This window comes from Bactrocera latifrons, unplaced genomic scaffold (genome assembly GCF_001853355.1).
Source record: "Bactrocera latifrons isolate USDA-ARS-PBARC rearing strain unplaced genomic scaffold, ASM185335v1 scaffold_361, whole genome shotgun sequence".
Lineage (NCBI taxonomy): Eukaryota > Metazoa > Arthropoda > Insecta > Diptera > Tephritidae > Bactrocera > Bactrocera latifrons.
In genome coordinates this window covers 48,313-70,830 of record NW_017537003.1, presented here as the reverse complement: position 1 = coordinate 70,830, position 22,518 = coordinate 48,313, and the positions used below count along the sequence as shown (strand labels likewise).

At 34.7% G+C, this 22,518-nt stretch overlaps 1 protein-coding gene across 1 annotated transcript in view; it reads left to right on the top strand.

Annotated features, from left to right (window-relative positions):
- The window catches only part of LOC108971875 (uncharacterized protein DDB_G0271670), an 83,376-nt gene that overhangs the window by 38,437 nt on the left and 22,421 nt on the right, over positions 1 to 22,518 (top strand). Inside the window, exon 3 of the mRNA XM_018938198.1 lies at positions 16,964 to 17,065. Coding sequence (XP_018793743.1) covers positions 17,060 to 17,065 — 6 coding nt within the window. The 5' untranslated portion in view covers positions 16,964 to 17,059. The remainder of the gene's footprint in view (positions 1 to 16,963; positions 17,066 to 22,518) is intronic.

The following is a 22,518-nucleotide window of genomic DNA, read 5'->3' as shown; positions in this document are numbered from 1 at the left end:
AAACGGTGTATGAATGTAGTATTGTCGTAGCAATAATTTGCGAACAATACAAAAATAAAACGGCTGACAAGTGGATCTCAGATACCACAAAAAAGGTAGCAATATGGAAATGTGGACAAACCGTTTCAACACAAACCAGTAACTGAAAAGGCTTATTACGCAGAAGCGAAAATGCATGGGATAAACTTCTACAGCTGCTACACACCGCCAAGTATCCCACTCGATGCGTATGAAAAATACTGGACGAACTTGTAGAAGACGCAATGACAACTACACCAAACATAATTACGGGGACTTCAATGCCTGGGCGATAGCATGGGGAAGCAAAGCAACTAACCCGAGAGGAAGGGCACCGCTTAAAGCCTTTGCGGTGCTAGACGCTGTCCTGCTGAATACTGGGACAAAGAACACCTTTGAAAAGAATGGACGTGGCTCCATTATTGACATATCCTTTGCTAGCAGAACCTTAATTCGATCAACTGACTGGCAAATAAGCGACATATATACCCAGAGTGATCACCTGGCTATATTAATAAATATAAGGAAACAAACGCAAGGACTAAGTAGAACCCCTTGTCGCCAAAGAGTGCAGTCCAAAGGGTGGAGGATCGAAACACTTGACGAGGAACTTTTCCAATTTATGTTGGACGATACACTGAAGGAAGATACTGACGTAGAACTTCAAGCCAAACTGCTGATAGAACACATATCCAAAGCCTGCGATGCGACTATGTTCAGAAGGAAGCAAACAGCCCATAGAAAGCGGGTATACTGGTGGAACAATGAACTCACTTTACTGAGAAGCGAGTGCCACAAAGCGAGGCGCCGATTTCCACCTTGCATAGGCAGCAGCGACTGTACGAGGCTGAGAGAAATTTTCAAAGGAAAGCGCAGGGATCTCAAAAAAGCAATAAAGGCGAGCAAAACTTCTTGCTTCAAGATTTTATGCGAAAAAGTATATGAAAACCCATGGGGAGAGGCAAATAAGATAGTAATGGGAAGGATAGGAGGAGGCAAGGGGCAAGCACCGACCTGCACCTCTTTGCTAAGACATGTGGTAGAAACGCTATTTCCTAAGCAAAGCCAAGAAGGTGGAAGATTACTTCTCGAAAAAGCGGAGCCCACAGATGCAGCACCAGTAAACGGCCTCGAAGTGCTACAAGCTGCTGAACGGTTTGGCAACTCCAAAGCACCTGGTATGGATGGAATCCCGAACAAAGTCCTGAAGCTCGCAGTGGAATATAAAACAAAACCATTTGTGGAGCTTTTTACACGATGCCTACGAGACGGAATTTTCCCCAAGATATGGAAAATGCAACGTCTAGTGCTATTGCAGAAGGCAAATAAGCCAGCAGGGGAACCGAGCTCTTACCGCCCACTATGCATGATCGACATAATGAGAAAAATGCTGGAGTGGATTATCTGTGTCCGACTAGAAGGGGAGGCATGCAGCCTATCAAATAACCAATACGGCTTCCGCAAAAAACGCTCAACTGTTGACGCAATTAAGAAGCTCACAGGTATTGCGGAAAAGGCCATAGAAGGGAAATATGGTACGGGAATAAAGAATACTGCCGGGCCATAACGCTCGATGCGAAAAATTCATTTAATTCGGCTTGCTGGCGAAAAAAATACCAACTGACTTGTTGAGCATCATACAGAGTTATTTGTCCCAAAGGCTCCTGCTCTATGACACAGACGAAGGTCCAGAAGAGTATACGGTAAGTGGAATGTGCTGTATGATGGAATATTGCGCCTCCCGCTGCCTAAGGAAGTACAGACTATCGGATACGCTGATGATATAGCGGTAACCATAGTGGCCAAAGAACTCTACCAAATTCAGATGATATGTAGTGAGACAGTACCAAAAATAAAACTCTGGTTAAATAACTCAAAACTACAACTCGCGGAACAAAAAATTGGAGCAGTGCTTATTACAATCAGAAAAAAACTAGAGAATATCTCCCTCAACATTGACGGACACATCATTACAACGCAATCAGCACTAAAGTACCTTGGTGTAATGATCGACGCGAGACTGAGCTACAAAGCTCACATTGAGAAAGTCTGCGAAAAAGCTGGCCGTGTAAATGCAGCCCTAACCAGAATTATGGCCAATATAGGAGGTCCAAAACTAAGCAGCATAGCACTTTTGGCCAAGGTTAGCCAGTCAATAGTAATGTACGCCGCACCTGTATGGGGACCAGCGCTCATGCTAAAAATATATGCAAGAATGGCACAATCAGTGTTCGGGCTAAGCGCAATTAGAACTATTAGCGCATTCCGGACAGTATCTCATGAAGCCGCTAGCATTATATCTGGGATAATGCCGCCAGACATAATGGCTCAAGAACTGAAGCGAAAGCTGACAATGGCAGAGCGAAAATTGGAAAGACAAGAAAGCATGGAGGAATGGCAGAATCATTGGCACACAACAAAAAAGGGAGATGGAGGCACCGTTTAATCGGGAAAGTACAAGAATGGGTAGAACGAAAGCACGGTGAGATAGGCTTTTACATGACGCAGTTTCTGACAGGACACGGATATTTCAGAGAGTATCTGCATAGGTATGGTCATGACGATGGCGTTACTTGCAATTTCTGTGGTAACAGTAGTGAAAATGCGGAGCACATATTTTTCTACTGTCCGAGATTTACATCAGAGCGCCAGGCCCTGGAGATAGAAGTAGCAGGCCGGGTAACACCTGACAACATAGTGAATCATATGTTGCATAAACGACGAGTATGGTATGCCATGGAGAGGACGACAGTTTTGATACTGCAAGAGCTGAGAAGAGCCGAACACCAAAGAAGTAGTGAAGCTAGGCCACAAAGAGCTAATGACGTGAGCCAATGGCCTAAGCTGGCCCTGCGATGTAATTGCTTGCGGCGGTCCCGCAGGGCCATTCCATAAAGCTACAGATGACGGAGTTAAGGGTTTAGTACGTAGGCGTACTGTTCCGCAAGTCTAATACAGTAAGATATTACTTATTAAGCGTGGTCCCGAATGGGGTGCACCTTTAGCGAGCAGTACAAATCGTGCATACTGCTTACCACTATGAAAGATTCCCCATTCGAAACCAAAAAAAAACAAAAACAAAAACCAAAAAAAAAAAACCGATGCCAGCCATACCATTTACTCGATCATAATTGCCGAAAAACAGATTGTTCGCGTTGCATCAGATCATTTGACGCTGGCGGCTACTCAAATTGATTAACAATGTTGTCTATGCTGAATTGAATTGATTTGATTGTGTTTTCAGCACGACTGTTTGTTCTTATTTCATCACAATCTTTGCAGCTCTCTTACACATGATAATTTGTTTATAAAAATGCACGGAAAAAACTTTTTTCGACTATACTCGCACTACCTGTAATCGCACTCACTAATTTTGCGATTACAGGTAGTGTAAATATTATTATGAATATCTGAAACTTTTGAACAATAATGACGACGTATAGTTCTATCAAATATAACGCTCCATTTTTGTTAAGCTTAAACTGTCAGCTGTCAATTTGTTTTTGTTATGTTGTGTTAATGTAAACCTAGAAAGATGAAGAGACCTTTACTCTCTTATAAAACTAAGCTGCAGAGCTTTTCATATTTATATAAACATATTTCCAAACACAAATATGTTAAAGTTAAATCAATAGTCAGTCTTACCCCTTAAAACAAAAATCGCATGCTCACACCAGCTTAGAGGTTATGATGAATTTTAAAAATCACAAACACATTCCATACATATGAATGTATGTACGTGTCTGCTATACAAACACAAATCACTCTTTGGATATTATATATGTATGTCTTTGGAAGAATTAAATTAATGCTTGACACTTGTAGACATCGAAACGGGGCACTAACGTTTTCAAATATTCACTACCATATATTTACAAACATCCATTTAAAAATTATATGGAAATGCTTAAGATAAATCCTATTAGTGACCAAACTCTGCTGTCGGCTTGACAGTTACAAGTATATATCAAGGACATTTGCTGGAAAAATTCATTCAATATCTTCTTTATGACTTTGGCTGGCTTCGCAACTAGAAAAGGAAAAGTCAACCACTTTGTGGCAGCATTTTAAGCGCGTGAACATTCCTTTTTCAATATGAAGAGAAATTAAAGAACGAAGAGCAAGCATACCCTCCCTTCATAACGGAATTTAATTTAAGTGCAGACATGTGAAACGAAATGATTACAATCGTAAAAAGTTTGAAAAGAGCCTGAGAAGCGCAAATGTTGACACATACATACATACATTCATTCCAAAGTGTACTCTGTTTGTGTGTGTGAAACTTGTGGCGACAGCGACGCAGTCGGTCTTCAAATATTTGAAGCGATGAAAAATAGTTCAACTGTCAGCTGTCAACCATGTCGCCAGAAAAATGGCATACAGTTACGTGTGTGAGAGAGAGGGCGTGTGAATGCACGGGGTGGCAGATCAATGTTTCATGTAAATAGCGGCTTTTACCTTCAACTGGGCACTCGGCTGTAACTTAAATTCCAAACACGTGATCAATAGCCAAGCTACGTGGTATGAAATAAAATGCGATGAACTGTCTCCCAACCAGGCAAAAGCAGCAAGTGTACCATAAACGCTGGATAAAAACCATGCGGGGAGTAGTTAAGTAAGATATCAGCAGAAAAAGAGAAAATGGAGCAAAAATGGTCATTATTGCGAAGCCGCAGAATGTGAGGAAGCGTTTTGATATGTTAATCCAAGTGAGGCGAGAAGTAAAATAAATATGAGGAAATTTGAATAGACAAATTTACTCTAAAAGAATGAAGTAGTAGTGTCTTCAAACATATAGAAATAGTGTTGAAGAAAATAAGTGTTAAATAAAACTTTCAATTCCTAATGTTGTAATTGTAGTTTTAAATATAGATTAAATAACAAAAATTAAAATTAAATAAATAATTGATTTTTTTAAGTAAAACCGATTTATACCGATTTACACACAACAATTATTTGGAAAAGTTTTTTATTATTGGGTAATGAAAATATCTGCAACTTTTATATATACACTTTTTCATACGTATAACCTCATAATTTATGTGAAAAATTCAAATAATCTAGTTTTTAGTTTTTCAATTGTGTCTTGTATAATTTTTTTACTTTTACGAAATTTGGAGTATCCTGCAACATGTTGCTAAGTATAATATTTTGGTCTGTGTATCACGTAAAATCAATTGAGTTAGATATCGAATCATATATACATAAATGATCAAGAGCCGGGACGGGTTGAAATTCGCGTTACTGTCTGTCTGTGAAAGTTGTAACTTGAGTCGAAAATTGATTTCTCGTAATGAAACTTGGTACACGGTTCCATGACAAAAAAGAAAGTACGAGTTTCTCGATAGGCGTAGTCGGACTATGGCTACACCCTAAAAACACCATTAAACGAAAACGTATATAGTGCATGGCGTTATCCAAATTGGACCTAAACTATTCACATCTCTAGTTACCGAATATGTGGAACCTAAAGATTCTTAACCGAAAACATCGGTATAGTTAAGTTCCTTCGCAACAGTTTCGAATAGAAAGTTTTTCCACATCTTAAGGTCCTTGAACTTTCCAATTTGCAAGAATATTAAATGTTCGGATACATCCTAACTTACCCCATCCTTACTTCATTTAAACTTAAGTATTTCTCTTTCCGCTTGTTTTTAACTTAATATAGAAAACTCCTAATTTTCAATGAAATATTCTGAAGTCATTATATTAAGTTTAGAAAAAAATCACTTGTCCTTATATTTTTCTGATGGTAAGAATATACATATATACTTTACTAAGGTAAATTTTCTCAGAAAAACGACTCAAAAGCTTCTATTTTTATTTCACCTACCTATTAATTCATAATAGCATTTAGTGTCATATCATATTTGTGTTTAGAGAACATTAAAAATATCAATATCTTAATATAATATTAAAATATTTAGAAAATTATTTGCGAGTTTTGTCAACCTAAATATAACTTTCAAAATTTATATACTTCAGTGCATTCAAAATCAAATTCAGAAAAAATTACACAAAAGTATATTTTCTAAACGGGACTTAAAGAGTTTATTTTTTTACAATGAATAAATTATATGAAATAGACAAGCAATTTTCCAAAAATAAATAAATTCAACTCTTTAGATGCTATATAGTTTACCGTAAAATACATAAATACATTTTTAAAAGCCTTGCTTAACATTTTTTGCTCTTTAAAATATTACGCACTTATCTTCCGTCCTGTAATAATTTTATTTTGCGCCAATACTCAATTTTCACTTTCTCTTTCAATGACATACATATCTTTTGAAACGCCTTTATATAAATGAATTGATTTCCTGTTAATCGATGTGTATATACCAATAATGCCATATTTTATTATAGATATGTATGTATATATACTTTAAAAACTTTTTATCATAGCTTATTTTGCGTGCACGCGCAAAATCAAGCCATTTATTGCGCTCATGGGACCCGAAGTATAGCATATAATTGTGTGGCCTCACAGGAAACACGTCAGCAATACACCTGCCTTAGAAATGTAATGCATTATTAATTCCTATTTAACCGCTACATTAAAAGAGCAGTACTCAACGTGAATGAATTTTCTATTGATGAAATCAGCGATGTGTCTGCACTTTATCTATCCCTTACGCCAAAAGTGTAAAACATACAATTTTATGTATCTACGTATATCTGGTGTGCGGCTTTTGTAAGTTGTCACATTCGCTGTCAATCGATGTTGTGAGTCGTATGTGCTAGTTCAAGGCGTTTATAGTTTACCGACAAGGTCGGTACAGCCATGACAATGATAATTCCAAAGGTACGGCGCAATAACGTTATAGGAAATGATTGAAGAAATTGCGAAGGAGAAATCAAATGTGCTGACAGAGGTGATTTTGTATATCTATATCATCAAATATACAACATCCTATCGAACTAAGGTCGTAAGAATTCCATATATCTCACCTGACGTGCCGCTTACATGTGTGCAACGGTGCGTATGAGTAACTACGGCAAAGTGTAATAACCAAATATGCTAAGAAGAAAGACAAGCATTACACTTTTGATCTCTTGTTTTTTATTGCAATCGTTTACACTCTAATACATGTAATTTAAGCAGACAGTCGCACATGCCATTATGTATGTGTGCTTAAGTTAAGACGCTAAGAAGTTAGGAAGTATTAATACACAATTTAGATAGGCTCAACAGGCTACTCCACGCACGTAGGAATTTTATGTGGTCTCTATTGCAGTGCAATTGCAAAAATCGGTTTATAGTTTATGCGGATTTAGAGATTAGAACGAAATTAAAAACATTTGCTGTTGTTGCTGTAGCGAAATTAAAACAATTTTAAGGAATGCTGCCGAGTTAATAGTCCTTATCGGAATAGAAATCTGTGCGGGTTTTGGGTTACAAATCCCGCCTTTCGTTGAATCAAGCTATATATCTTCATATTTATACAACGTTTTATTACACATCATCATATTTGAAACATTTCATTACATAATTAACGCCTTGCAGTATGTGTCTAAGCATATAATGCAATAACAGGGAAATATGGAGTTTTTAAATTAAGTTTCAGTTGACTTTCACACTTTGATAAAATTTCAAGCTTCTATTGCCTATAAATTTGCATTATGCGCCGTTGAAAGCACCTTCATCATATTATTTTCACTTTTCTTAACATCACTTTCTTTATTGCTGTTTTTTCGTAATTTTTTTGCTGCAATTTTTGTCATTTTGTTTTGTAAACTACAACAATACTAACTTGCATTAGGGAATGAAATTGATGTGTCGCTCTCAGTGAATGCACTTGAAACACCCAGAATATAAATGTGTTGCTCAGTATATATACTATAATTGAATGTACATATAATACGGAAGCATCGGCTAGAGAGACTAAAGTCGCATTTGATGGCGATGACGAAACCTTCTCAAGCTGAAGTAATTTGACATGCCCTTTTGCAGCAAATATGTATGTTTGACTACAATCTTAAGTAGGGAGCGAACATCGCCCAACCATTCGCCGTGCGAATATTTTTTGAAGAAAAAATTTCACCTAAAAGAAATAAAATCATTCACCAAGAAAAAAGTCATTGTGAAATTGTGAAGGAAATACTAAACGGAAGAAAGCTGCGCCTATTTTTATGCCAATTGTTGTTTCACTTTATACTAAAGCTATACCTTGTAAGTTTTCCATATTAAATTACCAAATCATCAAAAATTTTTATTGGGGTTCAAGGACGTAAGGACGAGCCTTTTAATTCGTTCCGTGTATTTAGATTGTGCAAAAAGTAACCAATCAATAACAATAAATTCAAAACAAACAATCAAATAAATCAGTGCTCACAAACTATTAATAATAAACATAAACAAATAGTGCCCGAAATAAATAGATAAAAACAAAAAATTATTAATGAGTGCTTCGCAGCATCACCCACATCCTTAAATGCCCACTTCAGCTTTGTCGATGTAACAAAAACAACGCCCGGCAAAAAAAAAAAAAATAATGTAACGACGATGATGAGTCATCGCAGCGATCAGCCGAAATGAAAATCAAGCAAGCGCAGTCAGCAGAAGCAGCAGTAAACAACAATTAAGCAACAACAAATGCGCCGACAGCAAACACTATGCAGGTACCAACCAGGTAGATGAGACGTTTATAATTTACAATAATACTATCCATTCATCTACAAATTTTATACCATATGAGTTATTCATTGGAAGACCGTATAACTTCTCAAGAGACATAAAATACGACAACAAACACGAATTTTTGGTTAAGTTAAATGAATTTAAAGAAAAACTATACCTCATTGTTAAAGAAAAAGTTATGAAAGCTAAATTAAAAAATATTAGTCGTCTTAATAAATCTAGGAAACCTCCAGAGTATAGGAACAAAGAAAGGGATATACATATATAGAAAAGAATGTAGGAGAAACAAAATAACTGCATGATTCTCAAAACATAAAGTATTAAAAGATAATGACATTACTTTACAGACAACTTAAGACAAAAAATTACACAAATCAAAAATTAAACTGAGACCACGTAAACAATAAAAAAAACTATTTACTTTTAGAATAGCCTTTGCTTATGGACAAGTCTTGGAAATACAAAATTTCGACAAAGACCAGAATACGATAGCCCTGAAGATTGGACACGCGAGAACGATTGAAAGCTATTTCAATTTCATTCATATAATAGACTTAGACAAATATAATTCGCAAACTTCAAAATTAATTACTATCGTAGACAAATTTGAAAAATTGCATTCCAAAAGATGCTGCTAAAATTTGTAAGCTGAATCTTAAGGGACTCGAAAATAAACTACAGACATTAAGATCATATAAACGTACAAATCGGCGACTATTCAACGGCTTAGGCTCTGTAATAAAATATGTAACTGGGAACATGGACGCAAAAGGCGCTATGACTATAAATAAACAAATACAAGAACTTCAGGACACAACATTAAATTCAAAAATAATAGCGGAAAATCAAAAAAGTTTGAATATACAAATGATACAGAGATTTAAAAATTTGACAGAGCATGTAAATAACAATCAGGAAAGCATTAAAAAATTTATAGAAAAACTCTCAGAAAAAACAACTAATCATATTCTAAAAGAAGACAATGCGCTACTAGAAATCCAATACATGAATCAGCTTGATTATAATATAGATTTATTATTGAACCATATCTCTGACATAATATTTGGATGAAATAAGACACCATTTTAGGTCCCAGAATATTGACTTAGTTTCGGACGGGCACCTTTACGAACTTCTGGAACTCCAAGCATATTATAATAATAGCAATCTAATTTTTAATATAAAACTACCAAATTTGGCTAAAAGTACGAATTCGCTTTTCCATCTCATTCCTCTTCCTATGAATAATACGAAAGTAATTAAAACAAAACCATACGTAAGTTACAACAACCACGAGCTCCAGTACTTGACAGAGATTTGCCCAAAAATTGAGAACGTGTATTACTGCTAGAGGTCAAATGACTTCGAAAGCACCAATAAATCAACTTGTATCGGCAGAATCTTGAATAAAACACCAATATGTCCTGTGAACGATGTGGGGCCCACATCGAATATATTCCAACCGGAAGATAACTATGTAATGGTTATCAACGTAAAGGGACTACCTATAACCTCTAATTGTGGGCAAAACTTCACAATTGAAGGAACCTCCCTTCTCCACTACACGAATTGTTCCGTCACGATAGCGGGAACAACATATAAAGACAACCCTTCAGCCCATTGGGACACAATCTTCGTAGCACCACCAAATCTAGAGAAAGTGCAAATAACATCAGTAACAGAGACTTTAAACCTAGAGAAAATCAAAGATTACAGTTTCATCAACAAAAACGATATTATGAAATTAAGAAAGGATGCAATTCAAAGAAGAAACATAATGGCGATAACAACAACATTGATACTCACCACCTTAACAATCACCACTCTGGCTCTATTATGGAAAAACCCCAGAATTCGGTATTATCCTAAGCCTACAGAAGCCGCTCTGTCCCCACCAACTTCGTTGTGGCCATCGCTCTACTCTCGTCATATCAACCCCCACCAAAACTCAGAAGACACCAATAAAACAACATTTAATTTTAAATAGTTAAAGTCAGCAATATATTAAATTTATTTTCTTATTGTACTTTACAAATTTCATTTGAATTTTAAATAGTTTAAGTCAGCAATATTAAACATTATTTTCTTACAAACGAAATTGTATTCATATTCATAAATTACTAATAACAATTTTTCCCTTTAATTTTAAAATATCAAAGTCAGCAGAACCAAAAACACTGCAACAATTGTGTACCAATTAATACTTACTTCCTGTTTGCGAACTTTTATACAATTATTATTGTTGTAATTTTTACTGACTCATCAAATTTCTTTTACTTACTTACCTTCATGTTAAATTAGTTTAGAAATAAAATTATTATTGGTGTAACCTTCAAGGAGATAAGGTGTTTTACTTGGCGCAAATTAACGAAGTATATCAATAACATAACTAGCTCAAAAGCTTATTAAAGGTACAGTAAATATTTTTAAGAGGACCAAAGTCCCACAACCAATGTTCAAAAAAGAACTGATGCCAAATTCTAGCTAACTAAAGAAAAATTAAATACACTCCATTTACAATTTAAAATATCTGCTCCATCGCAGAATCACCGTTGAGGAACCACATAAAAAAATGTTCGAGTACAATGTAAAAACTGCTAAGAGTGTGGGCACACGAAAGTATATTGCACTCTACGCATTGTCTGTGTGATGATCGACGTCCTACTTCAAAATGTACTCTTAGAAAAGAGGTTTTAAATAACAAGTTCAACAATTGTGGAGGAAATCACACTGCTAACTACAGCGATTGCCCTGTATATAAACATTTGAAATCGAAGTTGTCACAGGGCATTCAAGCGCATGGTAACCAAATGTTACAAACATCCCGTAATGTAATTATAGCAACCTCAGATAAAAATTGAAATCCTATTACTTCTAACAATAATAATATGCAAGGAAGCTATGCAAATGTGGTGAAAGGCAACACTGTATAAATGCAACTGCCTCAAAATCCACCAAATGGAGGTATTGAAGCAATGATTTTAAATCTTACACAGTGTGTAACACAATTTATGTTTACCATGCAAAACATGATTCAAGATTTAATAAAACCACAAAATCAAATACTGACAAAAACTTATTAAGTAAGAAATGAGCGTACTAAATATGTGTATATGGAATGATAACGGTGTTAACCAACATAAATTAGAGGTTATTACATTTCTGTCTGAAAAAATATAGATGTAATGCTTACATCAAAAACTCATTTAACAAATAAAAATTATTTCAATATACCGGGATTTAGACTCTTTGTTACACATCATCCGGATGGAAAAGCACATGAGAGCACGGCAGTGTTGATTATAAATAGTTTAAACCACTATTCTCTAGAATCTCATGCTACAGCACAGTTAAAAGCTAAAGCTCTATCATTATCATCATATCACTAAAAAAAATCGTTGTGACGTAAACCTTTCTGCTAGATACTGTTCACCTCCTTTACATTAGCTCATAGATTTCTATCAGGTGGAGATTACAATGGAAAACAAACGTACTGGGGCTTATTAATAAGAAAGGATGACAGCTGTACATTATGAATTAGCATAATAACCTGGAAATATTATCTCCTGGTAAGCCGACATACTGGCCGAGTGCTAGAAAAAATACCAGACTTAATAAATTTTGCTGTAGTCAAAAATATAGATAGATCGCTTATGACAGCTTATACATGTACAGACCTATCATCTGCTCATTCTTCTGTACTAATAAAGTTATGCGAATAGCCCATAATATTTGAGCCAAAAGTTTCTCTAACATCACATAAAATAAACTGGTTGATGCATAGAAAATATATCAGCAGCCACATCAATATTAATTGGAAAATAATTACAGGAAGAGACAATGATAAAAATATAAGAGAATTTATTGATGTAATAACTAATGCAGCTGTATTGGCAACACCAGAAAGATACAATAAACCAGTTGGTTTTAGAAACATGACCAACAATGAAATAAAGAAACTTGTAAAGGATAAAAGGCGAGCTAGACGTGAATGGCAGTTAAGTCGATTATTGGTTTCGGTTACTATCCAATTTCATGGTAAAAGTCGCAGATCATAATAATAAATAAACCTGGTAAAAACCTAATATAGCCGTCTTAGTACAGACCGATAGTCTCTTACCCTGTATTTGTAATATATTTGAAAAAGTGTTGCTATCAAAGATGACTAATTTCCTCCAAGAAAATAATATAATTCAACGCACCAATTCGGTTTTCACTGTAGAGCAAGTAAATAGAATTACAGACAAATTCAGGAAAGCATTCGAGCACAGGGAGTACTGTTCAGCTATTTTTCTAGATGTACCTCAAGCGTTCAATAAGATCTGGCATGACGTCCTTTTATGGAAATGGCAGTCATATTTAAGTAACAGGAAATTTACAGCTAAAGAGTAGACTTCATATCAGAAGAACGAGTATAATAATGGCTGCTGTACCTCAGGGTACAAGTCTGTACATAATATATAACGCAGATATTCCAACAGCTACTAACGTTTTGACATCCACTTTCGTGGATGACACGGCTGTAGTAAGCCGTAAAAACTTATCATCAGAGCATCAAGAGGAATAGAGCAGCACTTATACTATGTTTATATATAAATATTAATGAGCCGATTTTATCTACTCTTAGATGATTTGAGATTCATTAAGAGATTAAGAGAGTTGGTTTTGACGGCCGATTTCACAAATAATTTTTTGCGTATAGTAAATGAGTTAATTTATTACATCTTTGGATCATACAAAGGAGTAACAAAAATATGTTGTGAATTTTGGGTACACAATTTTTGTAAATTCAGCCATTGTTACCATCCAAAAACGTCTCCTCCCGGTGGTCAGTTTAAGAGATGAAGGATTAATCTAATATCAAAATTCACCAGTTAGTAAATAAGATTAATATTAAGATGTGGAAAACAAAAATTAATTTTTGGCAAAGTTGCAAACAAAGCAGTATTGTTCTTGGTATAATTTTTACCACAAATTTCTTTGAAAAAATTAGTTGTAATCGAAAAATTGCTTCGGTCAATCACGATGTCATTCCATTTAAAAGAACTCAGAAAAACTTATACCGTGGACCAATAAAGTTTACATACACCTAGTTCTTTTAAAATACGAAACGTTTGTTTGTTCTAAAATGAATAAATTTTGTGGCCTTTTTCTATCCATTTCAAAAGATGTTAATTTGGCATTAAATTTAGCATATAAAAATATTAACAAAGATCCACTGTTATTAGCATACTTCTATCTCTCGTTTTCACTACGATAACTCACATATTGAGATAATACTTTGATTAAGTTTATGAGGGCTAAGTGAAGCAGTTTTGACTTAAAGGAAAACTGTTATCAGGAAAAAATTTCCTCCGAATTTCTGTAAAATATCTCACAGATTTACAGATTTTCTATAAAATGTTCGCTATAGGAACTGAGGCCCACTTATTAGGTATCTACGAGCTTAAACAGCTGCAGTCCGATAATTTTTTTTTTATTCATTAGGTGACCTACTTTTAACGCACTATTCGGGCATAGTTTTATCATCCTTCTTGATTTAGATACTGACAAGTCAAAAAATTCGATTGTATTTAAAATAGTGTTACATAGGAAGTAGGCGTAGTTGAGAGGTCGAAATCCAATTTCTTCAATTCCATGCTTAAACCTATTAGAGCCTTCACACCGCTTTCAAGACTCCTTTGAAGACTACAATAGTCGTTATAGTACAAAACAATATAAATGAAATACCATGAACTTTTGATTCATATTCTGTTATTTTGGGCTCATTTGAATTATAATTAAAACAACTTAACCCTTCAATGGGCTTTAAATTTTAATTAATTTGCAATAATGTATTCAACATAAAGAATTCACTTTTCAATAGTATTAAATTGTAAAATCTAAATCTATAAAACATAAGAATGGCTTGAATAGCACATTCTATTTTAGGTCATCTGGCAACTGCAACATTTTATAGATTTTAACACTTCTATTATCGACTGACATACTATTTAGTATTTTAGTGCTTATTTGTGCCATAGTTGTCATTCGTAGGCAGGCGCATGGATTATTCAACCTTTTCCATTAAGCATAGGTATTTTCATTATGCATATATTTGAAAACAATGTATAAATTTATAGATAACAGAAAATAATACATTAATTTATGTTTTTTTTTTTTTATAATGCAAACGCTCTCATATTTATTTGACTGCCTCAGTGCAATTTTAACTGTTGTGCTTTGCACAAATGCATTACCGTCAATTAGCACCAACCAAAGCTTTTAGGTGCTTCCCCCATCTGGCTAATTAATTTTGTTTAACATCTGAAGCTGACATTTATTGGCACTTGGAAATCGTTGGAAATAAATTAAAAATATAACAAAGTGAAAACTCTAAAAGAGTAAAAACAGTCTACAATTTCTCTTAATGTACTTACTAGATGTGTGCAAATTATTGCCATATGAAACTTGCACAATAATATTTTAGTTAAGCATTAAGGTTGTTCGAAAGTATGGCGCTTGTATTTTTGTGTTGCATTGCAGTTTTGAAGATTCCTCCTCTTCTTTTCTTTATAGCAGAAACAGCCAAAAACGTAGAATCGTGGCGCGTGTCAGCTGATACGACCTATCTTATGGGCGCGCAATTGCAATAATAGTAAAAAACTCTAACTTCTCCGAACGGCCTTGATAACTAGGGTTCCAAACCATAGAAGCATCCTCCCTCACCAAAGGTGTAAAAATAATTTTTGTAATTAGCGAATCTCTAAATTCGTTAGACCAACATTTAACAAAACTAACAGCGTCTTTAGCTTTAAAAACCGTGGAAGGTGCATGAATATTAAAATTGAGTTTGGGGTCCATATCAACAAAACTGCATACTTGCTCCAAGTTTGAGTTTTGTATTACGCGTGAAGTGGGGTCTACAGATCTACATACGTGAAAAGAAGTATATCTTCTCTAATAAGTACATTTCGGTCCCATATCACATACACCAAGGAATTTTTGAAATATATCCTCGTTTTTAAGCAATTTACTTTATCTATACGTGGTTTCTTGAGTTGAACCAAAAATTATATAGTAATTCTAGTGAAAATAACTTTGCTCATGTGATGCTGCATTCGACATGTGCTCCATCTAAGCAACCTTGTAAATCTCAATTGATTGATTCATTGGTCGAAGTATCACCTGTTATTACTTTAAATGAGGCAACTATAAGTACATACATATATGAATGCTACAAAGAAATGGCAAAGATATTTTTATAAAGTCCAAGTACTATTTTTGCTTCATTTGCACTAGGATTTTCATTGTAGGTGATAAACATATTGAAAATTTTCACATGTGTTGCGGAGCCCGAATATAATTAATTCCAGAAAACACTATCTCTTTTCTTCTCTGCTGCAATATTCTCTGGCTTGCATCACTCCACGTTGTAACCGAAAATAACTGTCAAAAGGCCTTCGTCCTTTTTGCTCATGACCTCATAAACTAATGTATTTTTCTATAAACGCACCAAACATGTGACAGAGTTAATCTGTCGTAAACTTTCTTGATATACTATATTTCTTTTACATATATACCAGTAGATGCCACAATTTTAAAGCATTTGAAGAGTGTCTTTCCATAGTGTGGTCGTCCTCTGTTAATTAACATTTATGATTTCTTCATCCTAAATCCTGCTGTTTAACATAAATGGATTTCTCCTCAAAAAATATAACGGTACTAAACCCAATCCAAATTTAATCGTACTATTAAATTTTCAAAAAAGATATGTCGCTCAAGAGAGTACATTGGCAACGCCAGCAACGGATTTTATCACCATTCCTTATAACCAAATAACTTGTCACAATTTCGTATACAACGGTTACTCGGGAGCTGTTAATATCTTGAATATTTATCGCTGCACTGCTTCAATGGCTCACCACAGCGGTGATAAATCAAAGCGTTCAATTCGATTACAGGGCAAAGTGGTGAAAAAGCATTTGTTTCCTTGCATAATACAGATGCGAAGCGAATAAGCGGCTGAGATCATTAGTAAAATTGATGAGCTCATGCTGCCATGTTGACAAGTTACTTCAAAACACACAAGAGTACTTAGTGATGAGAGGAGACCGCTTGAAGGGATATGTTTCAATTAAATGGGGACTTTGAGTTCACTGCTAAAGATGTATTCAGAAGGAAGAAGAAATAGAAAATAGGCAAAGTTTTTTGTGGCAAACTTTGTAACCGAGTTTACTCACAGCTGCATACCGCTTTGTCTGCTTGTAGGCGGACCCACAACATCTTTCAACTGCTTTTAATTGATTTTATTTATCTTTGCAGACTAGATGTTCATTGTGCAACTTTTTGATTGATATTCTTACCACAACAAGAGATTGGGGATGAAAAGCCTAAATAAAAAGGATTTAATAACTAAATATGCAGGTAAGTGAGATAAAAGATAGTGATGAAAAGTAAGCAGGAGCTTACAAATGTGAACACGGCTTTCAATATAATTAACGAACCAAAATGGACAAAAATAAGAAAAAGCTTTAGCTTCAGCTTCAGCAAATAGGGTCATGGTAAAACAAAGATCTTTATTTTGATTTTGATTGTTCAGTCTTATTGGCAGCTATACGCTATAGTGGTTCGATAGGACTTGCATTTGTTTACACTTACATTTGTTCATATTATATATGTGTCTTACTTTTTATATGTAGAATTCATCCTCATCTATAAACAATTTTACCAACTGTTGCGTTGTCAGGGGGTCTTTCACTCCCCTCTTTAATAACTTTTTCAGGTATGCCATGATTTGAGAAATGTGGTACCCCAGTAATTGAATTGATCTTTCCCAAATTAAATACCAATAAAACAGCAAGTTGAAAGGCACGCGAAATTGAATTCACAATTGCCGCTCCCCATGAGAAGTTAAACAGAAAAAAGAGTGACCAGAAAAAGTAAAACATATGTGAAACTAAATGATTTCCAGAAACAATGCAATAGTGAAAATTGCTCTCCACAATGGCAGTGCACAAATTGTTATATGGAACCCAGAATGTTGCATAGATATACTTTCATATATGTATGTATGTATACATACAAAAGAATAGAGGTTGGTTGTGAAATTCTAGAGGAAAATAAAACAATTTAATATAAAGTACAAAGGCAACAAATATGGGAGTAAGAATAAACTTTTTTGCTATATAAGTCTATGGGTATATTCGATTTAACATAAAAAAGTTCAACCGATTTAGCACTTATATGCTTATTACCATGTCAAATTTATTTATATGCTTAATTTTATTATTTTGATTGGAATAATTTAACTTGAGAGTTCCTTTCGATCACTACCTAGTTTTCTTCTTCTTCTTCTTTACTAGCGTAGACACCGCTTACGCGATTATAGCCGTGTTAACACCAGCGCCAGTCGTTTCTTATTATTAGTATTATTTTATTGAAAAGGATAATACAATTACGACTTAACATTTTAACAATAGTTGAATTATTTTGGAGTATCACACTTCAAAATAGATATGTAGCGTACATATAAATTTAATAAACTGTTTTATGTTAGTATGTGTTACGTTTGTTAGTAAATCTAAGTAATAGTAAGTTTAAGTTGAGACGGTTGTGTTCCCATGATGTGCAGTTTTGTATTAAATGTTGAGTTGTGAGATTCTCGGTATTACAAAATGGGCAAACTGGTGTTTGGGAAATTTCCAATATATGTTTGTGTGTTAGTTTGGTGTGACCCAATCGAAAGCGAGTATATACAATACAATAGTCTTCTGAATATAGTTGTGTAGGGAAAAGAGGCGATCTTCGTTGAGGATTTATTATTTTGTAAAAGTGGGAGTATTGGCTCCAGTGTTCATTTTCGGCCTCACGATAGATCTTTTTAGCAAAGTTTTTAATTTTTTTTATTGTTGGAATTTATAAGTTTTAAGGGAGCTCTTGTCGCAGGTTCGGCTTGGGAGTCGGCTAGAGTATTGCCTTGTATACCAATGTGGCTGGGTATCCTGATAACTTAATTTTACTAATATTGATGATGAGGATATCTCTAATTTGAGAAACAGTTGGATCAGCATAATTGACGTTTAGTATGGCTTTGAGCGACGATAAAGAATCACTAAAGATGAGATGCTTAGGTCTACTCTTTTTTGCTAAGGTAAAGGAGGTAGTATAGCTGACATTATTACAGAGTTATCCTTAATGACACTGAAGGCCGCATTATTATGATCCTTTGAACGCACGTTTTTATAAGACTCCAAGGGGGAGCGCGAAGTCTTGGGATCACTGGATTATTTAAAAGAACATTCATTTCCTTTGCAGCAAGGATCAGCGTTTGTAAGGCTGAGGTTTTCCTGGTTTTTCTTTTCCGGCGTAGCTTGTTTGTTAGTGCGGCTTTAACAATAGAGCCTTCGGCATTGATCAATTTCGTAATCGCTTTTGGTGATGTAAAGCAATCTGTTTTCTAAGGTAGGTAACCCGGCTTCAGCTAGAATGTTTGTTATAGGGGTAGTACGGTAAGCTCCAATGGCAAGTCGGGCTGCAGTGTGGTATGCTGACGCCATCTTTGACCAGTTTCTTTTTGATGTTTTGCTGAATATATCAATTTTTTACAGAATTATTGATTTAACTATGTGAGTGAGTGTATTGGAATTGCTTTCTAATTTGATATTCCTGAGGCACTTGATTACGTTTAATCTATTATGAAGTGATGAACATAATTGTGTTATGTGATCATTCCATGTGTACTTAACTTAATGAGATATTATTACACTTTCGTTTGTTACATATGTGTAGGTGCAGATTTTAGTACCACTGATATGACACGAGCTTAAAATATTGTTAAAAAGAGTGTTAATTTGGTTAGTAAAAGTATATGAATTTCGCACGATGTTGAAGATATAAAGATCATTGGCATATAATAAATGTTTAAAGTATTTATACTCATTTATTATACGGCTTAAATGATCGAAGGCTATAACGAAAATTGTTACGAACAAAGAGAGCCTTGTGGAATACCGTTTTCAATTGGACATTGCTCACTTATAACACCATTAACTTTTACGCGAATTTTTCGATTGAGAAGGTAGTGCCGTATATAGTTAATTATTTTTGGACCGAGTTTCCAAGTGGTTAATTGTGCTGTGATAGTGTGGAGACCAACTCGGTCGAAAGCTTTTCCCATGTCAATCGAAATACTTGAAAAATGGTTTTTACTAGAGAGAGAATTTGATATTTCCTCATCTAAGGTAAGAGAGTATCAATTGTACCGCGGCCAGACTTAATTGCTGTTTGTCGATTAGAAAGTAGATTATTATTTAGGAGGTACCACATTAATCTCCTTGCTACCATTTTTTCCATTACTTTTGATAATGATCTGTGAAATTGGACGATAACCTTCAGTGGTGTTTTTTGGTTTATTGGGTTTTGGTATGGGGATAGTGAGACTTGTTTTCCAAAATTGAGGAACTACGCTATTTGTAAATATTATATTGTATAGTTGACATTGTTTAGTTTTACCAATGGGGGGAAGGTTTTTAATAAGCGGCTAATTGATTTTGTCTAGGCCTGAAGTTTTACCTTTCAGTGTAGAGAGGCAAGAATTAAGTTGAAGTGTAGAGAACGGAAGATCTATTTGCTTTGCTTTTTCACTTAAGTGGTAATTAATATGGACAGAATTAATATATCGATTTTTTCTATTTACGTATTAATCGCTAAAGTAGCTATTTTTTGAATAGTTTGACCAGATTTTGGCAAAGACCTGTGCTATTTCTATTGGAGTGGAAGAGCTTAAATTTTCGGAGTTTTTAATTACGTGGATATTTTTTGAAGGGAAATTTCAATGGATGATATTTATTTTGCTCCAGAGAATTTGGGACCTGGTTTGATAATTAATATCCCTCGTAAATTCTATAAATGCGGTTCGTTTTGAGATTTTAACTTCTCTTTTAAATTTTGCATTAGCTTTTTTAAAACGTTTTCATTTGTCGGATTACGCTTAGTAATTTTCCATAAATCCACTTTCTGAAGCCTGAGGGAAGTAAGTTGCTAATTCCACCAGTAATTTGAGCGTTTGCAAAACCTCGGTTTGTTAATTGGTATGAACAAGCGAGCAACTTTTTTATTTTTCGTAGCATACATAGCTGCTGCTGCCTGGTTACTATTGTTAATGTTGAATTTTAAGTCGGCTAATAGTCTCTCCATAGTTTTTTTATATAATACCAAATCAGCAAATTTTAGGTTGCACCCCCTATTGAGGTTCATATTCTGACACCGATTAAGCCCAAAAAGGTATATGAAGATGGGAAAATGATCGCTGACATGTGGTTGTTCGGAGATCTTCCAAGTGGCATCAATATTGAGAGGCGGATTACAGATGCTAAAATCAATGTGTGTTAGTGTTGATCGTGTTGAAAAATGGGTAGGCGATTTGTCGTTGAGTAGTATTAGATTATTGTTTTGTGTGAAGTTGGAAATGATTTTACCTCTTTTGTTATGATTAGGGGAACCCCATAGAGGACTCCACCCGTTAAAGTCGCCAAGAAGTAAAATAGTATGTGATGAAGTGTTAATAAGATTTGATAAATCGGCTTCTGTTAAATTGTCGGTTGGCGATATATAAGCGTTAACTATTGTGAAAGCAGTGGTGGATTTAATATCATAATACATAGAATAATATTTATGTTAAGATTAGAATGTTCAAGTGAGTTATGGATTAATAGAGCTACTCCCCTTTTAGCAATTGTATCGCGCTCTATGTCGTTATTTGTGTAAATAGAAAAGTTTGGCGGTACCATACTGTTTGGTGGGTTATTAAATAAATGAGTTTATTGGAAAGGAACTATATGAAACAGATTTTCTTTTAGAAGTAAAGTGAGCTCATTATAATTGTTGTAGTCACCATTAAGATTCCACTGCAGAATCTTAAGTACCATAACGAATCAATGAGTGTTAGGTGAGAAGAACTATTAAAGAAAAATTTAATAGTAAGAGTTTTTTATAAAGCTATATCGGCAACAGTTTCTGAGCTAAGAGAATCTGTTGAGAGAGCTAGACAAGTATTTTGGATAGCAGTTCTGTCTTCTATGTTTTGTAGTACTGTATTATTGTTTAAGTGTTGAGTGAGAAGAGCGCGAGTTATGGTTTTCGAATAAAAAAGAGTTTCGGCCTTCTTTTTTACAACCGCATTTATTATAGCAGGAACAGTCAAAAACGCTACTGCCTTCCTCCCTTTTCCTTCCTCATCGGCAAAACGTGTGCCCAGTGAAAAATGTGGCAAAAACGCAGAATTCAGCATTTTTCATTTGCACAATGTTGCCATTGCTCAATACGCATATATAGTTTTKTACACATCTATGTTTTCAATTACAATTTTTTATAATATAAAATATCAAAACTGAAAACAAACTATTAAAAATAGTTTATATATTTATAAATAATAGCATTCGACTCCAATTTTGAATTATTTTAATAAAATTTCAAAGATATTGAACAGATTGAATTATAAAAGTTGATAATTACTACAGTATATAGATATTGGCAACCCTGGGTTGTGAGAGAGCAATCAACTGACACGTTTAGACTGCAAAAACCAAAATGCTGTAGATTCTCCCGTTATCCGACGTCAAAGAGAGAAGGGAATAGCGTTTTTCACTGGGCACTTACATTGCGCGCCCATAAGATAGGTCGAATCAGCTGACACGACCCACGATTCTGCGTTTGTGACTGTTTCTGCTATGACCTAATTGACATTCCTTGTTAGCTTTCTTACTCCTAAGCATAGGGCTAGCTGTACTAGCATTATTTGTTAGTCCGCTTAATTCTAATTGGGGGATGGGGTCATGTGTAGAAGTTCACGCCAGTGAGGAAAGTCTCTGATCGCCATT